The sequence below is a fragment of the Apteryx rowi genome, unplaced genomic scaffold, assembly GCF_003343035.1.
Source record: "Apteryx rowi isolate R43461 unplaced genomic scaffold, aptRow1 scaffold_19, whole genome shotgun sequence".
In the NCBI taxonomy this organism is placed as follows: Eukaryota; Metazoa; Chordata; class Aves; order Apterygiformes; family Apterygidae; genus Apteryx; species Apteryx rowi.
In genome coordinates, this window is record NW_020448196.1 from 1,508,600 (window position 1) to 1,536,376 (window position 27,777).

At 39.2% G+C, this 27,777-nt stretch overlaps 1 protein-coding gene across 14 annotated transcripts in view; it reads right to left on the minus strand.

Moving 5' to 3' along the window:
- The window catches only part of FNBP1 (formin binding protein 1), a 116,696-nt gene that overhangs the window by 68,401 nt on the left and 20,518 nt on the right, over positions 1-27,777 (minus strand). For 7 of the 14 annotated variants that reach the window (XM_026062171.1, XM_026062173.1, XM_026062174.1 and 4 more), the window contains exons 1-4: positions 12,434-12,544; positions 9,610-9,725; positions 3,288-3,344; positions 510-657 (exon numbers count right to left, since the gene is read on the minus strand). In XM_026062171.1, the coding sequence (XP_025917956.1) occupies positions 510-657; positions 3,288-3,344; positions 9,610-9,725; positions 12,434-12,544 (432 nt within the window). Of the gene's footprint in view, positions 1-509; positions 658-3,287; positions 3,345-9,609; positions 9,726-12,433; positions 12,545-21,161; positions 21,192-26,163; positions 26,224-27,777 lie in introns of those variants that run through there. The other 7 variants (XM_026062179.1, XM_026062181.1, XM_026062182.1 and 4 more) reach the window with 3 other exon arrangements.

Genomic DNA, 27,777 nt, shown 5'->3' on the forward strand with positions numbered 1-27,777 from the left:
TCTAGCAGTCCTGGAGGACAACAGGCTGAAAAACAGATACCCTACCACCGCAAAACTAGAAGGACCCCATATTTCTCATTAGAAATAATTTTTGACAGTTTTGTTGACTACATCTGGCTGAAAAGTAGGAAAATGTGATTCAAGTTCCTAATAATTCTTTCAACCAGTTTCAGAAATAGAGCTTTTCTGTTTATTTCATGCTCTACACAGTAATACTGGACTCTTCCCTAAACAAGCTTTTGGCTAACAGAGCCTTAAGCACAGATGGGTCTCTGACCTTATTTAGCAGGCATTCTCCGAAGGCATCGCTGTCTGATTTTATAACATATGATTCAAATGGTTCGGTGACTTGGCCAGAACATGTAACCCATTTTCCTCAATGCTCGGTTCATTAGCAAAGCTCGTGTTTATTAACTGCATACTAAATCTACATAATATTGAACTCCCCTATCACTAATTATCTGTCTTAAATAGGAATTAATTTTGAATAATAAAAAACAATCAGTTACCGATTTCCTCTCTTGTTTCAGCTCCTGCACATAGCGTGTTAACTCTCCAGTGATAAGAGAGGTCATGTTCTCTGAAATGACTTCATGCTGTCCGGCATAGTCATTCATTTCATTTAAAGTGGCTAGGAAGGCTCTAGTTGATGTGTACCTGCAGAGGACAAAAACGCATTTTGCTTTTAATCCCTTTGTTTTCAGGACATGCACACTGCAAAGGGACATTGCGTCCTTCTTAAGCATTTAGTATTGCTGCGCGAGACTGAACATGGATTAGCATACACTGACTTGAAGGAATCTCCCAAAAGGAAACCTACCTCATACACTGACAGTTCTCTGATAAATTAATCTTTATATAGACACAGTTTGATATTGGCTACTAAAACACCATAGTTTAGAGTTTCGGGTGTTTTATCAGCACAGCTCTGGGACTTCACTATTCTAAACTCTATTCACCAAATATTTTCTAGTTGCACTTTTTCAAGACCTACAATTCAGTGCACAGAGTCAGCGTACCCTGATCTTAACAAAACAAAAAACAGACAAAAAACTCCCACACAAACAAAAAACCACAACAACATTTGGCTAGTATAGCACAGAGAAGAAAACTTTTCAAAGTGTTATTTGGATTTAGATTAGCTACAACTTATGATAACGTTTTCAAAAAGATATGATATGTCAGCTGGGTGTTCATCATTGTCAATCCATGTATTTTAGTATCTTCCATTGCAAGATTATTTTTCATATAAAATAATAATACATGGAATGATATATTGGAGATTAAAAGGAGGAAATAAASATCTGCACACACAATTTCAAAGACAGCAGATTACACTACTGGCATACACAGCACTGACCCAACAGAACTGCATTTAAATACCCCAGGACAGCTTGTTGTGTGGGTCAATTGGAAGAGAGCAGCTTTGAAGCACTGCACTTGCACATACTAGAAAAACTATTAATATTAGATGGTAGCAGTCTGCACCATTAGCAGCACCTAAAGGAGAAAATGCAAAGCAAAAGCAGAGAGATGTAGAGCAAATAGAGTGGTATGAGTGCGGATGGACAAAGGCATCAGAGAAGAGCAAAACAGACAAAAAAGAAACCAAGAGACAAGACCAAAAATCTAATCCAATATAAGCAGCCATATTCATAGTCAAGTTATGCTGTCTCAAGAGAAATCTCCAGCTGCAAAAAATATGGGATAAATGCCACTGAAGTACAGATTGAACAATAAGCTTGAAAATGCATCATTTTTAGACAATCTAAATGTAGACAGTGTTCCAAGGTACCCAAAGGTCACATGACAAACCACCAGCCATTATTTAGAGGCACTGTGGAAAATATGAGGTGAACAATATCTTTAAAAGGGCAAAGGATACACAGGATCTGCTGTGCTACATCACATGGACCATTTAACTCCAATATCCTTTTTCCAGCCACGACAGATGTGTCAAAAAAGATTGCAGTAAACTCAAAATACCCATTCTTCCTAAATAACCATTCTCACAACAGTCTTTATTTGGACCCATATCCCTGTAATATATAAGCTTCCTCATGTAAGTGGCAATGTCTCAGGAAACAATGACCTAAATAGCTAATTCCAAACAATGTTACTAAAAATAAATTAAAAAAAAAAAAAAGCTAAGTTGTTATCTTAGTTAATATGAATCACTAGAGTAGCTGTATACAGCAGCTGGGGGGTCTGACCCAAAAGTCTAAATTAATATAATCATACAGTTGGATCCAAATTCAAACTCGTTTGATTTTTTTTTTTTAATTTTGGGGTAAAGGGCTCAAGTGTGCTGTCAGGCTCTAAAGATACTGAGCAGCCTCCCACAATATAAGGCTCCAGAGTTGGAATCTTCTGCAATGCCTTCTTCCAAGCTGATGCGTTACCAAACGCTGAAGTTGAGTAACTTTAAAGAAGTCAGAGTGCTCTAAGGAAAAGGTTACAACTCCAGCTAAGGGACTGTCCTTTGGAAGGCTTCTCCTCTAAAAAGCTGTCCTAAAGACCATCTTTGCTCTAGGCAAGGGCAGGTACGTTCCTTATGACATGTGATCCATCATCCTCTGTATGCATTTCCCTAGTGTCCGGCAGTGAAGGAGCTGTGCTTTGACGCTGCTGTCGCTATCTGTAAGCACTACATTAGTCCCCTTCCACCAGGGAAATCCACTCTGAATACTTAAGTGAACGGCAGATAGCTGAGGCAACACAATATCCTCCAACAGCAGCAAGTCATGTGGCGACCCATTCCAGGATTCTGGAAGTGCAACTAAGTCCCTTCACCTTATTCTTCAGGAATCAGCAATTTCTCCTGAGGTGTCATAACTTATCCCTTTAGCAAGTTGCTCGTCTGTGCTGTCGGTCCATTTGAGTGATTTAATACTTATACAGAGTGCTCAAGGTTTATGCTAGTATTAACAAGTGTTTCTAGTCCTGCTGAAGCTGATTAGAGTCTGGTCATTCACTTTAAAGGATCAGGATCATCCAGTCTGGCTGGAAATTTTTTAACGTACCTAAAAAAAAGCCCCAATGCATCTAGCAACTCTGACATTTAAAGAAAACTGAGTAGTTAACAGACCAAATACAAACTTCTTTGAAAATCCATTCCTTAATATCTACCTAATAAGCCCACTTCTGCATGTATGATTTCTTTTACATCCTTACTAATTATCATTTACAGAGCCTTTGGTTTACAACTCAAATCCTAGTTGGTGACCTAACCTTTTTCCCCTTCCTCCATCAATGCATGCTCACCTAGTGGTAGATCATGAACCTACCTGTATTCTTCCTCTTCTTTGGAGTTCTTTTTGGGCTGATATTTCTTTGAAAGGTTCCTAAAATTAAAAATACACACATATATAAATTAAAAAGAAAACTCCCTCAAGATAACTGGACAGTCTTTGCATGCACATACTTTCAAATACTGTGGAGCTTCAGTTTTATTTGCAGTGACTAGATACCTTGTCAGAAGTATGATTCTTCAGTATGATTAGGTTTTGATTTATGTTGTAGCAGCACCCAGAGCACCAGGCCCCACTGTGCTTCAGTCTGTATAACTGCAATAAAGTAACAGATTCTGAAGCTGAACAGTTCATAAATTAAGGCTATAAAAATCAATAAACCTGAGTTCTGGTTCTCCTGATGCACAAGTCCCCTCCACTTGATCTAAGGCAGAGACCTTTTACAATCCTTATCAATACTGTGTCTTAGGCGCATAGACAAGCTGTACAAACTCCACCCAGCAGAAGGTGCTACTCCATACTCAGAGACCAGACAGCTCACTGAAGTGTGATTTGCCGCAGCAGATGACACTCATGAAGTTTGGCTGCCTTTTGCAGGGTACTTCCAAGCAAGAGGAACAATCTTGGCAAAGCTGTGGGAGGCTGCACTAGGATAATAAAAGGGGGATCATTTTGTGATTATCAACTGATACTGGGAGAAATGTTAAATTTGATTAGCCCAGTTACCACAAATGACTAATTCTTATTACTGCTTATCAAACTAATGATTCCATTTTAAACTACTGATGTGTTATTCAACTGACCATATCTCAAATAAGGAGGTTGAATATAACTCAGCACATCTGAGCATTGTTACAGCGTTTTCCTTTCTTGAAAACAGGAACTAAACACACCAAACCAGTGGCAAATTAAGGATTTAATGAATTTAATTAATGATTTAATTAACTGTCCAGCAGACCCTCAATGTACTTTGCTTATACTTAAAATTCAAAATTATGACATATATTTGCAGTGTAGCACAGTGTGACACCACACACCTTTTACGTAACACAAACCTGATAGCTGAAATAAATCTTATTTGGCAATTTTAAGGAAACCAGTGCGAAACCGTAGGTAAAATACAAGTTAAATAGATCTCTTGACACAAACCAGGAGCATTGCCCCATCAGTTCCACAGAAATAAACAGCCATGGTTCCTACAATAAATACCATTTTCTTTTCTTTACCTACTTGCGCCTTTACTTAAGAGCAGAGTTCAGCTCTAACCAAGGATATCAATCAGAATCAACTCAACTTCTACAAGATTATATCCACTCTCTCTTTTATTTGGGAAGAATAAYCAGTATGTTAGGACAGATATTTTACTGTAGCTATTCAGACATTTCTTAATGAAAAAGACTATGAAAAATGTCATCTGTCGAATGGTCTGGACTGAAGCTTTTACATTTAAGAGGAAAACATGTATTTTCAATACAGTGGACAGAAAGCTAAGGTATGAAATACACCAAATTTAAGGAGGTATCCTGACTATCAGTAAGTTCTGAAGTGACTGGCTGCTGCTGCTCCTACCACATAGGTTTTCAATAGTAAAATGCCATGGAGAAATTGGCCCATTTTGTCTCAGCTCTCTTAGCCACTTCCTACAGAAACAGCTTCTGTCAAAATTAGTTGGGCAAGCTGTGTTATCATTTGCAGTCATGCTTACCTATTAAAATTAATGAGGTCACGTTCATCAACACCACTGTAAATGAAAGCAAAACCTGGCCAAGGAGTGTTTCACAGCTCAAAAGACAACTAAAAAAGTACTCACTTTTACCTATGTTCCTGTTTTATCTAACCACCATATTTCCTAGAATTTGTTCTTCAGCTAGAGGTGATCACAACAGAACTGCTCCTTTAATTCTGATTTCAGACAGATTTTAACTACAGCACACTGAAATTCATAAAGAGCAAGGGCGCTTTATTAACAGCAGTATCTATGTAGTAATGATAAAACCAATCATATCGGACATATAGATGACAAGACTATTGATAGATCTGTGGCAGGGTTTATGAAGAATACCTCTGAAGTCAGAATAATTCTAGCGCAATGTCTTTCAGGCTGCTAGTAAGTAAACTAACAATATCTGCGTGATGCTTATGAGGAAGCAAGAGAACAGGAAAGGGAGAAAGACAGACACTGAAATAACTGGCAAAATGAGCACGGACCTTTTCTGTGCTGCGGTACCAGGATCTCCCACACCCTAAACTCAGCCCTATTATTCTGTGCCTTCCTGCAGTCCGCTAGCCCCTCTCTGTTGCACTGCTGTGAAATGGAAACCATTTATTTTAGCTTTACAAGGTTGTTTTAATCATTAAGAAAAACATACAAGTGCTATGAATTTTCATTGATCTGTCTATACAGAAGTCTTCAGAAGGTTCCCAGAACGTGTCCACTTGAAAATAAACTGTCTTTTTTCCAGAGATATAAGTCACTTCCTATTGCATGTTGGTTTTACAGTTAACAGGGAGACAGCAGGGCCTCTTGTCTCACCTTTCCTATTCCTTTTATTCTTGCAAGGGAAGTAAGAAGCATCTGCCCAAATGGCGTTCTAGCAAAAATCACAGCAAATTTGCAAAGACAGGTATGTGTTTCTTAACATTTATCTCTACTAGAATGCCTCCAAATAAGCATGCCCATTCCATTCTCTGAAACAACGAACTTATCTTCTTCTGCATACAGCAGTTTCAACCAAAAAGTATCAGTGTGGCAATAATTCTGGAAACTGTTCTGAATGATTAAGGTAAGTTTTATAGCCTTCTTGATACACCATAGGAATGCCTGCACATACCTGCTAAAGAGGAAAGAAAAAGAAAAAGTACAAAAAGACTAAACTAGTAAGACATTTTCACACACACTCAAAATGTACATCTCCCTGCATTGCCAATACTGTGCTGCCCAATTAATCCTGACATGCACAACTACTGTAGTCTTGTGAACCTCTCAAGTACAGAAACGCCTCTGGGTTCAGGCAAAAAAAAAAAACAAAACAAAACAAATGAAACAGTATGCTTTCACAGAAAAAGGATTCAGAAAGCATACGACAAGGATTAGCAACAGGGTTAAACATATTTGATTCTCTATGTACTTTATAATGTACATATAAAATACATATATTTGGGTTCTTCAGATTTTTTCCCCCAACTTTTATTTTTAATCTAAAATAAAAAAGTGTAGGGTTTTAACCAGGATACACACACACACAGGAGTGATACTGAATCCAGTAAGAGCCAATAAGACTCTCACCTATTGAAGACAGGCATGCAACTATGCAGTGTCAGAACCAGAACACTGGCACTTCCCAGGTTCAAGCTCATGAAGCCATGACACCTTCAAATCTAACAGCTATCAAAGAGGCAACTAATACATAAGAACAAAGATCAGGAATAAAAGAGCAGTTCTGAGAAGATTCTGTGCTAGCCGCTGCACCTGTTTCCGATTCACATTTCTATTTGCCTTTTGCTCTGCATCATTTTTTTCTGTCTTTCCAGCTTGTTTCCTCTGCTCCCTCGTTTCCACTTCTTTCATATCTCTCCCTCTCTCTTTTTCACAATTTATTATCAATCAGAGGTTCTTGACTCTCAGATTATCTTGGTATCTTAAGCACTTCTTAGAATGCCTTTGTCAAGGCAATCAGTCAGCCTCGTATTAGGCCAGGCTTTTGACACGCTGGCCTGCTGACATGCAGAGTCTGTACGCTATAAAGTAATAAGTGATGAGGGCAGGAGGACAATGCAACACTGCTTCAACACTCCAAGCACAGCATCCAACATGTCAAGATTCAACTGAAGGTCAAAACAAAATGCAGAAACAAATGAACACTATATCATAGTTTTTGCATCCCTTCCTTCCCAATCTGGTTGGGTGAGTCAACAATTGTAACATAAAACCATTTGTAAGAAAACAATCATGACGAATTTGAAGTGGACTATCAAATCAGGACTAACTGTAAATGGTACAAGCAGGACTTGAATAGTGCATGCACACTGCATAAGGAGGTGACATTGGGGAATTTTTTCCACTGGTATAACTAAATATATCTGAGGTATCCTGAAAATACTTAGATGTAAACAAAGTCTTACATAAATATCTGCAGAACTATAAAGACAAAGCACAGAAAAATTTTAAAACAGAAGCCAGTTAGGCTCCAATATATGAGCAGGTTGAGATATTGATAGTCAGATATGAAGAATAGCTAGCTAGGGAGTCCAGAGACCAAACAAAAAACACGAATTTCACAAGAAACTGAAGAAGTTCAGCACTTTTTCTTACATTAAAAATAAAACTTAGAGTTAAGTTCACCACCAGTGTATCTTGTGTTAGCTTGTCCCTTTTAATAGTATGCCTGCATGTTATGATGTGCAGTGATATGCTGCAGTCCCTTCACACTAAATAGATGTGATACAAACAAGAAAGGTTTGCCACAGGCTGGGGAAGATATATTAAAAGCACATGCTTTTTTTTTTTTAAATGGCCAGGACTGTTTTATCTCAATATTTGACAGGTCTACATTTTTGTTTTTCTTTTACATCTCTAACTTCTTACATGGCTCCAAATGCCATTGTATCAAATGGCTCCTCAGGGATGAATGTATTCATCCTCAAATCATACTCATGGTTGAAGGGAGAAATGCAACTATGCATGGGGAATTAAAATACAAAGAGAAGAAACAAATTGACCAAGTTTGTTTTGGAAGTCTGGTACAGAATAAGGAACACAACTCAGCAGTTTGGAGTCTCAGGATACCTTCCTGTATCTGGGACTATCTCCCACTTTCCTTAAATTTTTTGGGGGGTCTTCCTTAATTAAACTCTTCACACTTAAAATCCACCATCTCAATAAATTCAGTGGGTCTAAGATATGTTTCATTAGATAGACCAAATCACACAGATACTCTGTTGGAGTTTCCCAATCCACTCAAACTATTTCAGTTCACTCTGCCTCTGTAATTCAATCTCTTCTCATTGCCATAGGATGTGAGTGATTTGTTCCTACACAACTCATCTTCTATTTCCTGCTTGTCTGTAGCAGAACCCCCCGGGGAATCCTTGGGGCATTCCCCCGAGAAAGCACATAACCATAAAAGCAGGGGTTTAGCAACATACCAGCTCTGTGTAAATAATAGGTCACTGTGCATCTCAAAAGCAACTCTAACAGAAGCATCAAAAATTCTGTCCGATCTTTTTTCCCCTCCATGGACATTGTGTTTAGGTATACAGAGATCAACTGGAATCTCAAGTCTCAATCTCTATAAATACTGGGAAGAAGGGAGGAGCTCTGTGTATACAATCAAGTAGAAAAAGGTACAGGAGGGGCTAAGAAGCTTTAGCCCTGCACTCCCCTCCCCAGTTACCATCCATCTCCTCCTCCATCACTTCTGCCTTATCACCCTGGAACTAGCAACTGCCAGCCGTATTGCACCATGGCCTCTCTCCACAGCAGCAGGAGAGGCCACAATACGCAGTCCTAATCCCTGTTCAGGCCCCATTTCTTCCACCCCACTTGGGAAAGTAGGGCAGGACTACCCGCTGTGGGAGCGTTCTTAGCTCCTCTTCCCTCCCCCTCCTTCCCCATTTACACTGGATCTGACCTCGAGTCATTCATTTTTGGGGTCTGGATCACATTATTTGTATTCTTACCTTGAGCTTGATGGTCCAACCAAAAAAGTAGAAAATACCTATCGGGAATTTCCAGTAATTTAGCTACTTGAGATAAACACACAGGATCTCTGCTCTGTTCAGTAGACACATCACAACAACAGTAGCAAGATTACACAGCTGTCAAAAATCAAATCATATGCTGCAATCTGGCTAATTATATTGACTAAGTTTCTAAGGGCGGAGACTGACTTTTTGACCTGCAGTTTCTCCAGCACCTGTACAACAAGAGCCTCTCTTATGAATGCAAACCCTAAACTTTAAGATAATTTGCTGTTAAATATTCTGTTGAATTCCTAAACCCCTTGGCTCCTTTGTGCAGTCCCAATTTCATGGAAAAAGTTGCAATGAAAAAAAACCCTCAAAACCTTAGCCATTAACCATGAGCAAATCATGAATAAGCCCTAGTATGCTACTCAGTCACCTAAATAAGTTTCTTTTACAAAGCGTATGATTTGTTAGCAGGGATAATAAAAGAACAGTATCTTTAATTAATTTTAGCTTTCTGTTCTCTAAATGAAAGTTATTCTCCAGCTAAAAGCAATCTTTATAAACCAAATGAATTGCCATCAAAGAAATGGGGAGCTTACAGATGGGCCTGAGTAGATTTAGGGACTAAACAGATACAATTCACAGTCCTGAACTTTTTATTTCAACTTACCTAAGCTGTTTTGCATAGCTGAGTTCAATCTCTGTTCTTTCTTTTACAAACTTGACGTATTTTTCCAGAACATCAATACCCCACTGCGTGTGTTTTTCTAAGTTGTCAAACTGGTCCTGCAATGAATCAAAAAAAAAAAAAAAAAAAAAAAAAAAAAAAAAAAAAAAAAGTTTAGTCTCACTGAGCTTAGAGATAACTTAAAAATTTTCCAAAGTGCACATCACCATAAAGAATGTGCTAATATTTTCCACTATTATAGTTAGAACTTTTTGAAGCATAGGTTTTTTTAATCAACTGAAGTCTATCTTTCAATATGAGACCAATTCAGCAACATTCTTCATTCCTCATTTCTGAACCAATTTCATTTCAGAAATCCTGGCAATTCCACCGAATGCAATATTTCTAATATAAAGACATACTTAAACAGAAGATAAGAAATGGAAACTCTCACCAGCATTTTATTTTATTCTGAAAAGATAATATAAATCCCATGAATTTGAGGCCTACTCCTACTTAATAATTCTGATTTTAGGCTGAAAAATACAGGTTTATACTTAAGACTTGTCAGCGTCATGCTTTAAAATATTGTTTAGAACAGCTAAACATCTTTCCACAGAACAGAATTTACTTCCCCTACAGCCTCATGTTTGTTTCTAAAATAGAAAACATGCTAACAAATGATATCACAAAAAATGATGTTAGCTATGTTTACAGTAAGTCTTCTTGTCTATCTCCATTTATATACAGATGCTACTTTGTTCTTCAAAATATTGCTGCCCTCAAAAACAGTCACACATGCTTTCATTGAAATCTTCTTCAATCAAGAGCATTCCACAAGTCAGTCTGGGATTTCCAAATGCCAGAAGAAATTAAGCAACCCTAAAATCCAGATTAATTATCCAAGCCAACTACTTATTAGTAGTAGAATTACTTAAGATTATCTTACTTTTTTTCAATTTAGTTACTTCAACAGCACTCAAATTCCACATTCATCTATACCATACAGCATTTCCAAAGTTCAGGTTTCTACAATATTTGAAATGTGTTAAATTGTGATATACCAAATACTTATCTTGACAGAAGCATGATGTAAACTAGGTCTTTACTATCAGCCTGACTTATTTTGCATCAGGTCACTTTGTTTCACGTGGAATGTTAAATATAGCTTTGTACATCTGCAGTACAGAGGTTAGATTTACAATGTCTTCCAAAATCTGTACACAGCAATAGATTCGGGCAGATGCTTAGCTGCTCTAACTCAAACTTCTGACAGATGTGATGCTTCTTTCCATCGGCCAAAGATTTGGTGCTGCGACTTTCAGTCTGTAGAGCTATCATCAAATATCATCAAACCAGTATAAACCCACTTCCTCAGATTCACAGAACAGAAATACAGAGAAGACAACTACAAAGCCTAGTACATGAATCTGTTGCCTCTAAGCAAACACCACTTTGTGCGTTGTAACAGATCTGTCTCTGAATGTAAACCAGATTGCTATCAGGAGAGATCCTACCAGCACAAGACAAAATAATCACGCATACAGAAGCTGCTACTTGCTAACGGAACTGTCCTAGCTGTATTTTGATGGGAAGAAATCAGAACCACATTGAAGGAAAACTTGCAAAATTCTACCACGAAGCGAGTTAAAACAGCAGGCAGAATGCAAGGAATAGGACACACAGGGTTTGTGCATCTGCAAGTTTGCCCTGGTTTAACACAAGGACGATTTTAAACCAGTTCAAGCAAACCAGACCAGGCTTCAGTTTAAATGAAGTTAGCTTTAGTCAACTAAAGAGGCACTGGGGGGAGTACAGCAAAAGGGCAATAGCGTAAAGTTACAGAAATAGTAAAGAACTTCTAAGACCCATGCGCCAGGAACTAAGAAAAAACAGTTAAGGCCAACTGGAAAAGATTCAAAGTACACCAAATAAAATCCTGACGTCCAGCAAAATAAGTCACCCTTAAACCAAAGTAACATCTTTCAGATATAAAGAGGATGTATGCCTTCTGCAGAAAGGGAAGATGCGTACTAAGCCCGTACGTATTTGCATATAGACAAACCCTTATTTCAGACAATTTCACAGCTGGGAAGAATACAAAGATGACACGGTAACATCCTGATCTGAATCGTCTGGGAAGAGGAGAAATCTGTGAAGAAACACGGTGTGCTGTCTGTAGTACAATTCCAGCACAAAGAGTCACCTTCTGCTCCCAGTTTCAAATATACAACCTCTAAATCTCTCAGATTGTGCTGGCGTCAAGCAAGCAGTGCACAGATGGCCTTTAAGATTTCTGATAAAGAGGACTCATAGCTAATCCAAAAACCTTCCCTTCCGCAACCTACATTATTTAACATAAACATATGCACACAAAATAAATACCCCACCAGGCAGCCAATTACCCCCCTTTACATGTATTCACACCTCCACCTGCCCCAACTTTGTGAAGAAAAGTCTCAGAGAGGGAAATCAACTCCCTTCGTTCCTCTAAGCAAGTTGCACCACCCTTATCAGATACACCACACTAATAGCAAGAAAGTAACTTAGCATCTTTCTGTAACCCTATCCAAAGGGGAAAGGTCAGAGTTTCCCATTAGGGTTGAATGCCTTTCAGGGAGATTTTGCCCTTTGAAAGAACTAAAACCGTGCTGACTGTACAGAAAGATAGAGCAGATTCATCCTTAAAAAGCAGTCTTGGTGATGGCTTGTCTATGGTTCTATTTGTTAAACAAAAATCTCTAAAAGTACAAATCTCTCTCACCACCACCCACCACCCCTGCCTGTATTTTCAGAGCATTATTTAGATCAGAATATGAAAAAAAACCTGAAAATGGCCCCAGGTGGCTGACTCTGTTTGATCTGTTATCCCATAGATCAGTCTGCAGGGCTGTTTCAGCGGCCTGACAAAGTCAAGTTTGGAGAAAGAAAACTCCATGATGTGCAGTGCAGAGGTGAATGCACAGTGGTGCAGCTGTCTGACAGACTAACCATGAGAAGATGCTAACTTTCTATTTATAAAAGTGAACAAAGACACTTGCCCTGCACTGAGCTGTAACCAGAAGAGCCTTAACTACATAAAACGCAAGCGCTGACCTCCACTATCACAAAGATGAGTCAAAATTTAGCTCCTTTCTGTAGTTTTTGCTAAATATAGGAGTTTCTGCCATTTTCTGGGCATTGAACGGTTTTGTCCAGAGTGCCATTTCACTAAACAGCCAACGCCCCACAGTTGATGTTTTTATATTGGGGTCAGTTCTCTGTTTTCGGTTCTCTTTTTCATGTTTCTTAAGGATGCACTGTGGATAAACAGAGGTCAGTAAAACTGGGAACAGCTTTGCTTGCTGAGCATGAGATTCTAAGGGAAAGACACTGCAGCCAGAGAGAGGACCCCAACACTCACATGCCCAAATTTCATAGCTGAAGGCAGGCAAAGGCTGTATGTTAAAGCTAATGAGGCATGGGACAAAAGAGAGTACGGAACGCTTTGATCGAAAAGCGTAACCTTTAAATCATGCAATCCCAGAGTCTGTGGTACACACAGTAAATGCAGAAACTGAGCTTGTGAAAAAGGAGATTTGAAGAGCAGTTAGCAACAATACCTTGAAGCAATCAACATATTAAAGTCATTTTTAAAAAATCTTTAAAATTTCCAGCAAAGTTTATTATGGAAGTGTGTTATCATTTGGAATCTGAAAGTTAAAACAAACAAACAACTTAGCTTCTTCGTAGCAATTTGGTCTAGTTTTAGTTGCCCAAACAATAGCACTTTCATCTGTTTGCACAACAGACTGTTCTATGCATCCAAAATTTCTTAAAAGCAGCCTACTAGAAAACTGAGTGAAGTTCTTCAAACCCCCTATACTCCAGTACTATGTTTCATTGAAATTTTCACTGAACTCCAGAATCATTTCATAGCTCAAAACAATTTCTTAATTGATATTAATCCCAGCAGAAAAGAAATCATGACGAGGGCAACACTAGCAGGTAAATCAGCACCTTGGTTAACCTAAGCACTTGCAGCACTGCGTGCAATAAGCTTTTTGTACTCAAACTGTAAAACTCCAGGAGGATTTTCAAAAACAAAGATCAATAAAGTATCAATGTCCCACTGAGGACCAGTAAGAGGCTGATGGCTAGGGATGCATCTACCTTAAAAAAGGAGTAAGAGCGCAACTTGAAGATTTCTCTGTCCTAGCTCTGAAGGAGCTTGCTCTGAAATCAGGAGCAGTCTAATCACAGCAGCACACAGTGCACCATCCTTGCCAAAGGCTGGATACACATTCAGCAGGTAAAGTGTGCCACTACAGCTACACAGGGTCAGGCACCAGCTGGAAGCTGGCTCAGGTACCTTCAAGAACTGCTGTCTCAGCTTTGGATTTCAATCTGCACATTCTCCTGTTTGTTTGTGCAGCCTCCTCATCCCTCCAGTTAGGAATGGCATTAGAAAACAAATTCCACAAGGCTTTTACGTGCTTTGAGAAGAACAAGAAAACAAGGCAGGAAGCATGACGCAGTGGTCAGGGAGAACACTCCCACCAGACCCCATGCTATGCATGTGGGGATGGGGGAGGTGGGGGGGAAGGTCACCTTGCATTTGTTTTGTTTAAAACAGAAACACTGAAGTCTTTTCTAGAAGCATTCTCTGCTTTCCTCTGAATCAGAGCCTGGCTTACACACAGAAACTCTCTTGAGCTAAATACTGCACTGACAACGGAGCCCTGTATCAGAGCAAGCTCCCACCATAGCTTTCATGTTATTGTCTATATCGTTTGGCCTTCCGGTCTGCCAAACCTCAACATTTCCTGCTCCCAAGTCTTCGTACTGACTCACTCGTTGTGCTATCAACAGCTTATTAAAAGGAGAAGTAGACTTTTGATTGACAATCAAGATGGGCAGGTAACTAAACTGCTCACAGAGCTGTAATGTATTCTTCTTCCTCAGACTCCCTGGCTTCCCCGGACAGCTATGCTAGCCAGTACGAACGCTTCCTGCCTTCCCCAAACGATGGAGGAGTCTGAATGTGTAAGCTGACCCATGTGTGGGTGGAAAACCAGAGTTTCTGACTGCAAGCACTTTGGAAACAAAACAACCCCCCCCCCAGTGCATTCACACTTGTTCACTGCTTAACACATTCTTGAGCAGGTATTAAAAAAATGAAGCTCAAAAGAAGAAAGAACTTCAGTCATTAATTTGAATGGGAACCGGACATCCAAATACCCGGAGGGCTTTGAAAGCTTCATCCCTAAGGCTGTGTGTGTTTCTAACTTCACTTCTATTTCCATTAATTCTCTCCCAGTATTTTACCACGGCCCCCAGAACTTCACATGCACGCATTCCTTTTGAAACTCTACTGCAAGCTTTCTACACTGACAATGCTTGGAATGGAAACAGCCATGCCTATTTGTTTTTACTCATTTTATTGTAACTGCTACTTAAAACTGGCAAATTCTCTCACTTCTCCACTGTTCTGCTGAAATCGCATTCCCCAAGGAAGGAAGCAAAGCATTTCGGGAAGAAGAAAGTTAGCCATCAAAAGAAAGCTTTCCTCCTGCTTCTAAGCCACATAACATGAAGTACAACCAATTACTGAGCAATAAAGAAAAAGAAAGAAAATGTAATTTATTTGGTTTTTGAAGATGAGCTCAAAGAGCTGATGCTTATTCTTTCAAGAATGCTTTCATCTATTGTGAAATAGTTCAACTCAAGGCTCATACAAATCCTATGATGGATGGGACCTTAATTTGTCACCAGCAGGCTTCAGCATTACTATCTACTGAAACAAAGGTGGTGGGGCTCGCTCTTCCCTTCAGTTATACTTGCAGGCTCCCTGCAGTGAGACAGCATTCGCTTATGCGTTGCTGTGCTCTTCATGTTTGGTAAGCATTACTCATCAACAGAAAGGCTAATGACTTGGAGTCGAACTTCACCATACAGCCAGGGCAGAAGTTCTGCGACTGCAATTTGGTTTCTATTGTGAACAAAACGTTAGCTCCTGGGACACTGTCAGTAACTGCTGGAATTTTAACCATGTCGTCATCTGTGCAAACCTGCTCAGGTCAGATGCAGGTGGCAGACTAATATACCAGGAACCAGGCTGCACTGTCATTCTTGCTGCTGCTTTCACAGGTAGCAGCGCAGGAGTAGGGAATTAAGCATGTTAGTACAGACACAAGCAGGGAAGATAGTATGCTGCAAATTCATATGCTAATAACAGAAGAACAAAGCCTTTATATTTAGCATAATCCTTCTACATTTTTAATCCAGCAATATTATAAAAGACCCGTGTTTACTAAAGGTTAAGAATATTTGAGGACATTATACTGTCTCCCTGCGGGGAATTTCATTCTCTTTCCTCTGAAAAAAACTGTTTATCCACCCTCCTAAAAATACAATTTAAAATAGGGGAATTAAACATTAATTTTCACCTGTTTCATGCCTTCCTCCCTCACTCCCCCTCCTTTTTTTTTTTTCTTAAACTCTCTCACCCATTTCCCCAGGAAAAAAGGAGAATTACAGTGAAGATCAAAAATATATTAGTGTTTGAATCCTAGTTTTCTTTTGCTTTTAAATTCTATGGTTTAAAAACTTAAAATTAAAAAAAAGGAATTATCAAGATGGTAATTCTTCACAGGCTCAGTTAAGTCCCATATGGCACTAGAGTGCTAGCAGGATACAACAAAATTTAGATGCACAGATACTGAGACTTGCAATGAAGCTATATGCAAATACATTAGTCTTCAGGCAAATTAATAATAAAGAAAAATTTATAAACTGTAGAATACTACTGCAAGAGCCTTCCAGAAAGCAGAGATGAGAAGAAAATACAAAAGCACTTCAGCATCTGTTGACTCACCTACTCCTGATGAAAGGCAACTTCCCACACAAAATTTGTCGGTTAAAGTTAGTGAAATCCTCAGTTAATGACAACTAAACAAACATCTGTGTTTACACATGTTAAGCATGTTAAACATGAAATGGAGTACAGGACACTAACCTTTTGCTTCATGCAGCACAGATAAGAAGAACTAATAGCACCATAGAATACCTAAGGATGAGAAGGGGAGACCATTCCTTTTTGTTCTACATTCAAATGCTGCTGTGGTTTTAATGGTTGTTTTACAGGGGCAGTGGAAGGATGGATTACTACATCCAGTTCTCATTCACAAAACTATTTATCACATATGTTTTTCCTGTAGATTCTCCCATTCATCTGCATGCTCCACTTCATTTTATCCTGTAAGTACTGAATAAATTCTTCCTGACCTCTCACCTTAAACGGGCATAATATTTCAGCTTGAGTTAAATCAATACCTCAGAAAAATCCATCCTACTCTCCCACCTCCACTTCCTCTTAATCTCCATCCTTTAAAGTCATTCTCCCTAAAGCCTGAAATATGTTTAACTATTCTATCTTTTCAGATTCACCTCAGGACTTGATCTGGACACAAGAAAATAAAATAAAACCAAGATTCTCTGCTACACCACTGGGCAACCAAGTGCATTTCAATCAAGAGTGGAAACAGACTGTTTTATGTTGAATTATCTTTTATTGCACTAGACAAACTCACCTTTAGTTGTCCTACTTATCCCAATAAACATTTGGAATTAAGCAGTTTCTGATCTACATTTCAACCATGAAATCATTCTCTTTTTAGCACTTTGCCGAAGCTGTAAAGCAAACCAAGTTCTCTAATTTTTATGTCAATTTTAATTTGGATTTAAAATAACGCTGCCCCAGTACAACAGCAAGGCCATTTGCACAGCAAAGTGCAGCACACAGACCAACCCTGCTTAATTGCTCCTGAGACCAAACACACTCATCCCCACCCAAAAAGCCACCTTCCACAAACTCAAGAGTGACCCCTCCTGCCGATTACGCAGAAGTGCTATCTCACACGCAGGTTTCGGCCATACCCTAATCCTGTCCTGACAGAAACTCCACTCATGACAAACAAGAAGTACTCCGGAAAAGAAAGCAACCTGAGCATACAGCTCAGAGAGCAGCTTTAGGAGACCAAAACGAAATTCGCAGACATGCTGAGCGAGGTCAGTTGTTCTCCCACCTACAGTAAAGCCACACAGGTCCATCATCCACTAACTAAAACGCTGAGTTTGTCTTCATGCTAGTGCAGCTTACAGCCTCGCTAGAGAAGGCAATTCACAACAGTCCCTAAAACCCAGTAGTAGGTTGCAGAGCTCCTGACAAGGAACAGCACTGCAAAACGAGAAAGACCAAGTTTTGAAAGGAGGGAAGGGGAGAAAGGGAGAGCGACTCCCACAGAAACAGCACAGGTATCTCAGTTCAGCAACGGGACACCTCCGCCTGCTTGGCAGGTCACTGGGAGCACAGCCCAACCATTGGCATTTGTGACCCACTTTAACACCTATTACGGAAGCCTTGCAAACCTGACACACACGGTTCACAGGAGGAAGCGTCCCTGTGTGAGTACAACCAGTGTCATCAGCTGCCAGGTTTTCACACACACACACGGGATGTTTAGCTCTCGGTTGAAAGCTCAAACCGTGAGCTGTACTGCTTCCTGCAGCAGGCGGGAGCCTGAGTCACTCCTGCTGCTGGGCCGCGGGTGCGGGCAGAGATTGCCTCAATGCAGCAGCTGCGCGAGGCAGGGGCAGGAGGCCGGCAGCAGCCTCGTCTGTGCTCCAGGGCTGCTCTTACCACAACAGCAAACACAGCCTTCCCCACCACAGCCCAAATCATGTTAGACCCCAAACCCTCTGCCATCCTGCAGTCAAACTGAGCCTGAGGAGAACCTCCCCCTTAGCCTGATATATCCTGCAAAGGATGTGGTGAAGCAGAACTTGTGGTCCCTCCATAGCAACTGGGCAAATAACAATGCTAACACAGCAGCCAGGAAGGAAGGTGCGAAACCTGCCATCTGAGAGGGGATGTGGTTGCTGGTACTGCAGTGGCTTTCAATGGGTGCTACGAGAGGCGAGACAACACAGGGGAATGATTAATTCTGGGGAGCAGGAAGGCAGGAGGAAGTGAATACCCGAATTGCAGTAGGACAGAGCTGATGAGCCATAGGTGACTAAAAGAAACAGAAACTGAATCAAAGGTCACTAGATAGTTTTGGACAACAAGGCTGTCCTTTTGCATACACCAGACTAGCAGGAAGCCTGGCTTTCCTAGAACAGAGAAGATTCTGATGTAAAATTCTCCGGTTACACACCCTGGTTGGCCTGGGTGGGTGAACATGTAATGCAATTCACTAGATGGATTTATGGGCGGTATTTCATTTTCATTCAAACCAATGATTTCCTGAAAAGGTTGTACAGGGGTGTTACAGACGTCACACAAGGCACCTCTTGGTATCAGTGGGAGATGCTTCAAAGAAAGTTGCATACATCTCCTACATGAGGAAATGTTCATCTTAGATGTCAAAACGCCACACTGTTGAGAAGGAATGTTTTATTTTTCTTAGAAAAAAAGGTAAGGCTCACAAAAAATACATTGTTCTCAATATCCAAAAGATACTTTTCATAGATCACCATGCTGCGGCAGCAATTCATTTCCCTCAAATAAGCTTATACGTTTTGAGGTTTGAGGCACTGCATGATTTCACCACAATGAGAACCATGTGTCAGAAGCGGACTGTTCAGAAATGAACACTCCTTTTCAAGCATACAATTCTGCTTATAAAATTCACACAAGAAATCCCAGAATGGGTTAGGGTTTTGTTTTAAAGTACATTATAACGTACAAACTACAACTCAGAAGTGAAGGATATTAGAAAGCTCTTAATGATGAAAATAATAAAGAAAACTCAACTAATGCCAGAAGTAAGGTCAGAAATACCAACTACCTTGATTAAATAACTGCATTCCAATCTCTTCCTACATGTTATTTAAATTGAAGACAAACATGCAGATGCTGCTTCTCCTTTTCATACTAGCACAATTTCATTGACTTAAATGGACCTATTCCTAATAGACACGGGGATAAACAGAAAACAGAATCTAGACCTCAAAATCCAGATAACTTTCCTCAGAGTCGTTAGCTAAGCAAAGGCTGATAACTGCTGAAACCTACTGGGCCCCAGGGAGAGGATCCCTCCAACTCTCTCATTAGTATTAATGATACCCACACCCACAAAGCTCATTTAAAAAACAAAGAAACAAAACAAAATGAAAAACAATGCTAGCCTCTTCTTCTGCTCATCCTGGGGGAATAGGAGTGGGAAAGAGATTCAGTTTTTGCTGACAGTATCCAGAGCAGCAGACTGAAAACTGCAATGACATAGAGGTATTCACTGTTCTGTTCTGTGTTATAAACAAGAGCTTTGAAAATGAGCAGATTCTGGTGTGTATCACTCTGCTGCCAGGATGGTATAAATCATGACCAGAAACTGAGCTCCACATCTGAGCTGCTCCTGCAGGAGTTGCAGCATGGTAACAATGCTAAATATATGTTGTTGTTGTTCCACTAAGATTTTTTCAGTTGACAGTGTTGCAACTTTTCACTGCTGCCTAGCACCATCCCACTTCCCTGATTTAATACTCAGCCATTCTTTTATTCTGAAATAATTTGGACAGATGCAATTTTCAAACCAACTCCCAGTAAATCTTTTGGTGCCTGGCTATATATTGGACTAAGTGTTGACTGATTTTCATCCTCTTTTTTTCCATTCTGTGAAGCTCTCCCTTAATAATACCAGCTGTTAAAACAAAGATCAACAAGATCTCTTGCCCACGCAGTTTTCCCTTTGGGCATCTGTGTACTAATTATTAAGAATGAACTGCAGAGAGTTCCTGCTCATTGCACAAATAACTAGAATAGGAAAAATAAACAAGCCTGCTGACCAAAAAAAGCAATTCTGCCTCTTATACAATATCATACTGAGTTACAATAGTGGAATATAACTATCCACAAGAACAACACTTCAAAACGTAGTTGTCTGTGGTAATGTATTCTGGGCAAACTGGCTTTTTGCCCAACTTCTTGGTGAACCAGTGTCATACTGGATACATCATTTATAATATCTAAGAGGTTCTATGCATCGTCAAAGTAGATGATTTTGTTAATAATCTGATATCAAATCTTTTCAAATATGAAGGCTGCTCTAAGCATACAGTTTAAGAATGCCTGAATTTCAATCCCATTCCATTCACTGTCTTTAGAGGAGTTATTTGACTACAGACACACATTTATTTCTATATAAATAGATTTTATATATTAAAAAAACCCCTAAAAATCAGTGACCATGTTAAACCTTGCAAAATAAAGTCTTTGATCTCTCTCTTTAATTGTAATGCATGTGGCCTACCTTTAAAAAGAAATTAATGGTTTAACAATGCATGCCTCATATTTTCAATAATCTCCGTTAAATAAATGACCTGTCAGATAACTCAGCATGGAATTCAGCATGTGTGATTCTCCTTTCTATATAGCTGCTAATGCATCAAAGTGGTTTGGTTTTGGGGGTTTTTGTTTCTTTTGTGTTTTAAATAAGAGATAGCAGCCCTTATTCCTTTGACTCAACTTTGCCACTTTTTTTGGTTGTCAAGCGATCTGAGGACGGACTACCAACCTCCATTGCAGGCATGATGTCCTTACAGAATGTTTATGCACAAGGCTGGAAAATAAAAATGTTGTAAAATTAATTATATGATTTTGCTTAAGCAGGAGACTGCCTCCTAGAATCATTAAATGCTTTCTGCATTTTTAAATTCTGTTTAAATTGGAGCAATGGCAATACCTAGAGTCAAAAAAGTAAGATTCCCCCCGCCATCATGTGTCCCCACAGCGCTTCCCTAAAGTTCAAATCAAAAGTGAAAATCTCTCAAGCTGACCTTTCTTTTTTTTTCCCCCCTCTAAATTAAATGGAACTAGCAGCTGATAAAGAATAAAGTATTCCTTTGCAGATGGGGTTCAAAAAAGCATTTAATATCTTAAATACCATGACATCACAAATACAGTCATAGATTTTTAAAGGGCCACTTCACACTCAGGACCAAATAAGATTACTGTATGCCTGAAGTATTTCTATCTGCCACTACATTCTGTTTATAACCCAGAAATCAGATTTGGTGCTTCTGCTCTGATCCAAGAACTAGTTTGTTCCTGAAACAGGAGACATCTCAGACTCCCTTTTTTTTTTTTTTTTTTTAAATCAGAGACATGAATGATTCAGGAAATCTAATGCAATAAGTAGAAAGACAGTTTCCCTTCTTGCAAGAAGGAATTCCAAGTACATAGCATTTTGAATGTCTGCAAACATAGGCATAATTCCAACTTAAATTTTAAGCACAAAGTTGATCTCTTCAAAATTTCTTATCAAAGCCTACTCAAAAATGCATTTCATAACTCAGTATTATCCACTTATATGCTCTATATGAGAGCAAGAAGCATAGGGGAAAAAAAGAAAGAAAGGGGGGGAAAAAAAAAAAAAAAAGAGGTGAATTCTGGAATTAGGCCAGAAGTAAAAAATAAGCAAAGAGTTAAAGAGTAGCTAAAGAGAGACTATTTCTTAAATCCATCTACTGGGGTTTGCCACACAGCTTTTTTTTATTTTTTAATTCAGTATGACTCAATCCTCTCTACAGCTATGAAAACAGCAACAAAGTCATTCAGCTAACGTTTTGTTAAGCATTTTCCTGTTACCTGTCTATTATCATTTCCCATCTCAGCTTAACTGATAAATTCTTCAGAAAAGGGACTAACTTTTTTGTGCTGGATTTGCACAGCTCTGCAGTACTTTTTACAGTGGGGCCTTTTGTCTTTACTTAATTTGTGAGTAACAAACTAAAATAGGGTCAAACAGAAACTAATCTGCAGATTTATCATTGACATCTCTTGCCAGAGGTTGGAAACATCCATCTGCATGTCAAAGAACACACTACTGTCAAATAAAGACTCCCTGGTAACTTAAGTGCCAGGATCTTTTCTTTTGGAGTAAGAGACCATATACTCATTGTTATATGCTCAGTTCTGTTCTGTTTCTATCCAGTTTGTCCTCAGGTACTGTGGCACAACTTCCACTAACTCTAATGTGAACTCGTGTTAAATCAAAGTTTAAATCTGAGGAAAGTAATTGCATTTCCCTTAACTAAATGACCACTGCATAAAGCCTCTTTTTTGGAACAGAAGCCCCTCTCAGCTCTCACTAATAAGATCCCAGCAAGAATAAATGAATGCGGTGAAGTAGGTGGAATATAGGAGGGGAAATACTGTACAAAATGCTGACCCACCAGAAGTACACAAAGCATTTGTTCAGCAGTGACAACGAATAATTTAATCTGAGGCAAATTACCAAACAAACAATTAAATTACATGCTGCAATACAAAAGAAAGTTCTCCCACACACATTTCATGTTTGCAATGGAGTCAATAGAACAGCATTCATACAGCCAAGCCACGATGTTCTGTGGATTATGACTGAGCCATCTGAGCTACTCATTCAACACTATCTGAGATTCTCTAAGAGACATGAGAAAATTATAAGCATCTAAAGAGAAAAAGGTAAACTCCATTACACTAAACACACATTCATACAAACACAGTAAAGAGATCATGTGTCACTGAGCTTTGTAAAACAGGAGAAAGAAAGAAATGGTTTCCATACTATAAACATGACATTGAAACAGAACTACAGAGTTTTACAATGCAATTATCTCTACCATCTGTAAATCTGAAATGCCCACTAACCCATTCGAAGCAAGCGACAGCAGCAGCAAAGATACTTCAGGTCTAAGCAGTAGCCCCCCTTCGTGGGAGATGCTGCCTATGCACCTAATAAAAAGATCCCCTACTCTGAAGCAAGGATTCCCTACTTCAGGGTCCTACTCTGAGCAGTCCCTACTACATTAGACGAACCAGGCAGAAGTGGGGAACCGCAGCACAGTGAGTGAGACAAAATGGTTTGCTGAATGTCACAGAGATTCTGTAGAAAGGCCACACTGAGTCTCAACAGACAAAGTTCCAGTTCAGTATGTTAATAAAAAGATAAACTGAACTACAGTTTCTAGAAAGTAAGTAGGGCATCTACTAACTGTAAAAGCCTTCTAGCTTGGCTCTCTGCATTACCTCCAGCCTCTCAAAGTACGATAGTCGGAAAGTTTTATGAGAGCAAACCAACAATGAAATTCTCTTGTGACCAGTACAGAAGGACTTGGGAACCTCAGCATCAGGGGGGAAAAAAAAAAAGTTTCACCATCCTAAACAAGCCATACAACATCCTTTCATCCTTCAGATAAGGACTGCTTCCCTCTGCAGGGATATTCTGCTCATATTCTAGACAGGCAAGTCTAGCTGAGCAAAATAATTCAGTTTGCTTGCTATTGTTAACAATAATCTTGTGTTCTCAGGTTCCAAAACAAACCATGTGAATATTTTATAACACATGCTATAATAACAATAATGATACCATGATACAGACTCCATGCCTTCACAATGCTTGAATAAATGTGCATCTTCACAATACCAGTGGGAATGACATCAGCAAACAAACTTTTCTTTATTATTATTATTAATCTAATGTTTAGACAGACATGAAAGAAAAACCTCTAAATAATTTAAGAGAGCGCTTATCAGAGCTCATAGTAAAAGCCACATATTTCTGTTTCACCAGTCTGACCATTTCTTTCCCCTGTCTCATCTCCTGGTACTGCACATTGGCCCAAGTCCAATATCATTGAAATAAGGGACAGCACTAAGTGTTTTTTTAAAAAAATCCCATTCCTAAACATCAGCGCACATGCAGCTGCAACAGCTTTACATTCACTTCTCAATTTTGAACAGACTGTCATTGCTATTGCTTCATAAAACTCGGACTGAAGTTCTGATGCAACAGATAACAAAATAATGCTTCACCCATCTAGACAGCTTTCACTGAAATATCTGGGCTCAGTCTCTCAATAAAAACATCCGTCTTCAAGACCACCCCCCCCCAAAAAAACCCAACCCTTCTAAAAAGTTTAAAGCTTTTTGAAGTTTGAAAAATCTGTTCATATCCCTCTTCTCCAAAAACTGCCACATAGAGTATTGTTTTCAAATTCTTTTGGTTTAATACACAAAGAGGAAAAATAATTTAGTTTCGTATTGGATCCACTCTGGCATTTAAATACCAATTTACAAATCTAAAATATCAGATGGAGCAATGGAAAGTACATATTAAAACATCAGGTTGATGTATTCAGTCTCACTAAAATGTTATATTAGTCAACCTAACCATAAAGAGAACTGTGTTTTCAACATGAATCCTAGATGGTCCACTGAGATTAAATACATATTAAAAACACACAAACGTAATGCCATTGCAATGTAATGCCATTGCCATTTAGGTAAAAAGCATTAATAGGAGCCTCATATAATAAGCTACACAATGAAATCTAGAGCACAGTGAAACTCCAAGACCACTAATACTCCCAGGAAAAGATTCTTACTAACTTTGCTAAGCATGGGGTGCACAACATTTTTCAAACACAGATCTTGAAATTCTTTATAAAGCTGGCAAGGCTACGGCAGGCAGACAAGAATTTAAAACTCTCTTTTAAGGAGTTTAGAACTAACAAAGCTCTTGGTATTTTAGTGACATTGCAGACTCTTGCAACACTGAAGGCATTTAGAAGTGCTAGCAAATTAATATGCTGCACCAACTCATTTGGTGAACAATCTCATTCAGATCTTAAGCTGCTTGTCCTGTGTTCTGAATGTGTTAGCAGGCTGAAAAAATCTGAGGCGCCACAGACGTTTTCTGAAAGGGTGCTACAGTTTCTCAAGCGTAAAGCAGCTTGCTGTACTTTGGACTGCTTACGGGGACAATGATAAAAAGCATTTCCTCTTAAAGACAAAGAAAAACAAAGACCACCACATAAACCACGATGTTATTAGTTAAAGTAATAACATGAACTAGGGTTCAATGTTAATAAAAGCTTCATAATAAAAGTAATGGAGAGCTGCTGATCAAGTTTTCAGTCAGGATCACAGCACAACATGTTCTACAGAAATATTTATTAATGAAATGCTTTACTAAGACAATGCCATAGAAAAGAGTCAGAACCAGAGCAGCATCACTTGTACCTGCTGCTGTGCACAGAATACTTGTGGTGAAATTTCATGAATAAAACTACACAGCTACACAATCCTGGTTTCCACTCTTCTCACGTTCTAGTAAGATCAAGTAGACGACTATCACAACAACAACAACAAAAAACAGAAAGGGAATGCCTACATTATAATGTGCTGTTTGTGTTTTCCTATCATAGCAATAACAAACCATAATGTATCAAAAAGGAAGACAAGCACAGTGCTGCTCTTTTCCAACCAGTATTGTGGGAGGAAATCTAACAAATGTTCGCTTTACTTCCAAAATGTAATGGATTCTCTAACTCTAAAAGTCTATTTGGAACAAACAGTGCCCACAAATTATGTGCAAATCCATTACAAATTCACTTCCCCATAAGCCTGCTATTCAAAACAAGCAGCTGATAACATAGCAATAATGATGAATACAGCCAGTTCACTTATAAAAATACTGCAAATAGCTCAAGAGTAGACTGGCACCTTGCAAGAGAAGCATAAATATGGGTCACCTTGTAGCTGCACTGTTCCAGAAGCAGACCAGGAAACAGCGTCATGAGCAGAGTAAGATTTCAGTCACTTGGACTAGCCCTTTCCTGAAGCAAGAGAAAAATAACAGCCCATTTTCAGTATTACTTGTGCACATTTGGTTCAACCAGAGGAGCCCGAGGGCTGAAAGGTGGAGCTCAGCTCATCCCATTCACCTGCGCAGGAAACAAACTGGCTTTCTGGTAATGTCCGAATGTCTATTTGCAATGCAACAGCCTATGAAGAGGGATGAAGCCATTTCCTACAATCCACTATTTTTGAGCATGATCATGTAGGGTCTCTCACAATTATGCCTTTAAGGAGTAGGTAATTAACTCCTTAAATGAAAAAAAGAAAGAAAAAAAAAAATTCTATCCTCTATCAGGGATGCATGAGTATTGCCCACACACAACTTTGAAAGTCTAGACCTGGAGAGTTTTAGGCAGATGCCATTACATATTGATGTTATATTTCATTTTTCCATGGTTATTTATCTGAAGGGAATGAATTAGTATATTGGATAACTAATTCTTTGAAATGCTTTTAATAGCATTAAGTAATGCAGCCATTCTGCTAAAGAGAAGCTATTTGGGGTATCTATCAGCATACTATATTGATTTTCAATTTAAGAAGATACAATAAAATAGATACCCTCTATTTTAATTTTTAACTTTGACGCAGTACAACTATTCACAAGCTTAGGATGTTACAACAAGTGAGAACTTTTTAACAAATGTATTTGCAAGAGCATATTATTATTTTTCCCCCAGACTGGAAGAGTTATGAGAGGGATATGAGAGGTCTGAGACCTGTGTACTAGTTCCATATCTGTGTGAGAAATGTGTTGCATCCTTCCAATCTTGCTTGTCTTTAACTCAGATCACACAGTCTGTAAGACAGGGCTCATCAATGTTTGGATTACACATTGCCTAGCACAACAAGAATTTTATCTCCAGCCACAACTACTATGACAACAACTCCCAGGTTCGTAACAAAAGGAAGTGGGACTTCTGGAACAGCACAACCCTTTAGCAAGTTCTCCTGCACAAAGCACATTTAACAGCTAAGAAAGGTTGAGTCCTAGAGGCTATGACAAGAATACCTGACCTGCAGCCAGGGTCCAAACAAGAACAAATCATCTGCTCCACGGCTTCTCCATGACACCCCTATTAAGCTGGAAGTCCCATTGCTATCTTCTGTCATGACAAGTGCATCACTTGCATGACCAGAATAAAGGCACACTCAACAGAAGACAAGTGCCTGCCACAGGAACACAGTAAACATGCATATCACTATCACAGAGGTGGCATGCATGTCCCACCATATTATTTAGCTTTTTGCATGCCTGCTTTTTGACCATGTGGTGGGTGCACATCCAGTGAAGTGGCCAGATCTGCAACATGCAAAGTCATTGCATGAGCAGAAATGCATTCCTGAAGTAAAGAGAACCACTGGCAGTTGTCATGAGTGCTATATAATTCCAGTGACATGTTAAGGAAGGGATGGGAACACAGCATACTCAAATGCCTTGTCCGTGTGACCCACCTGGGACAAAAGGCTGAGCACCACTGAGCTAGGCAATACAAGTAAATATACTT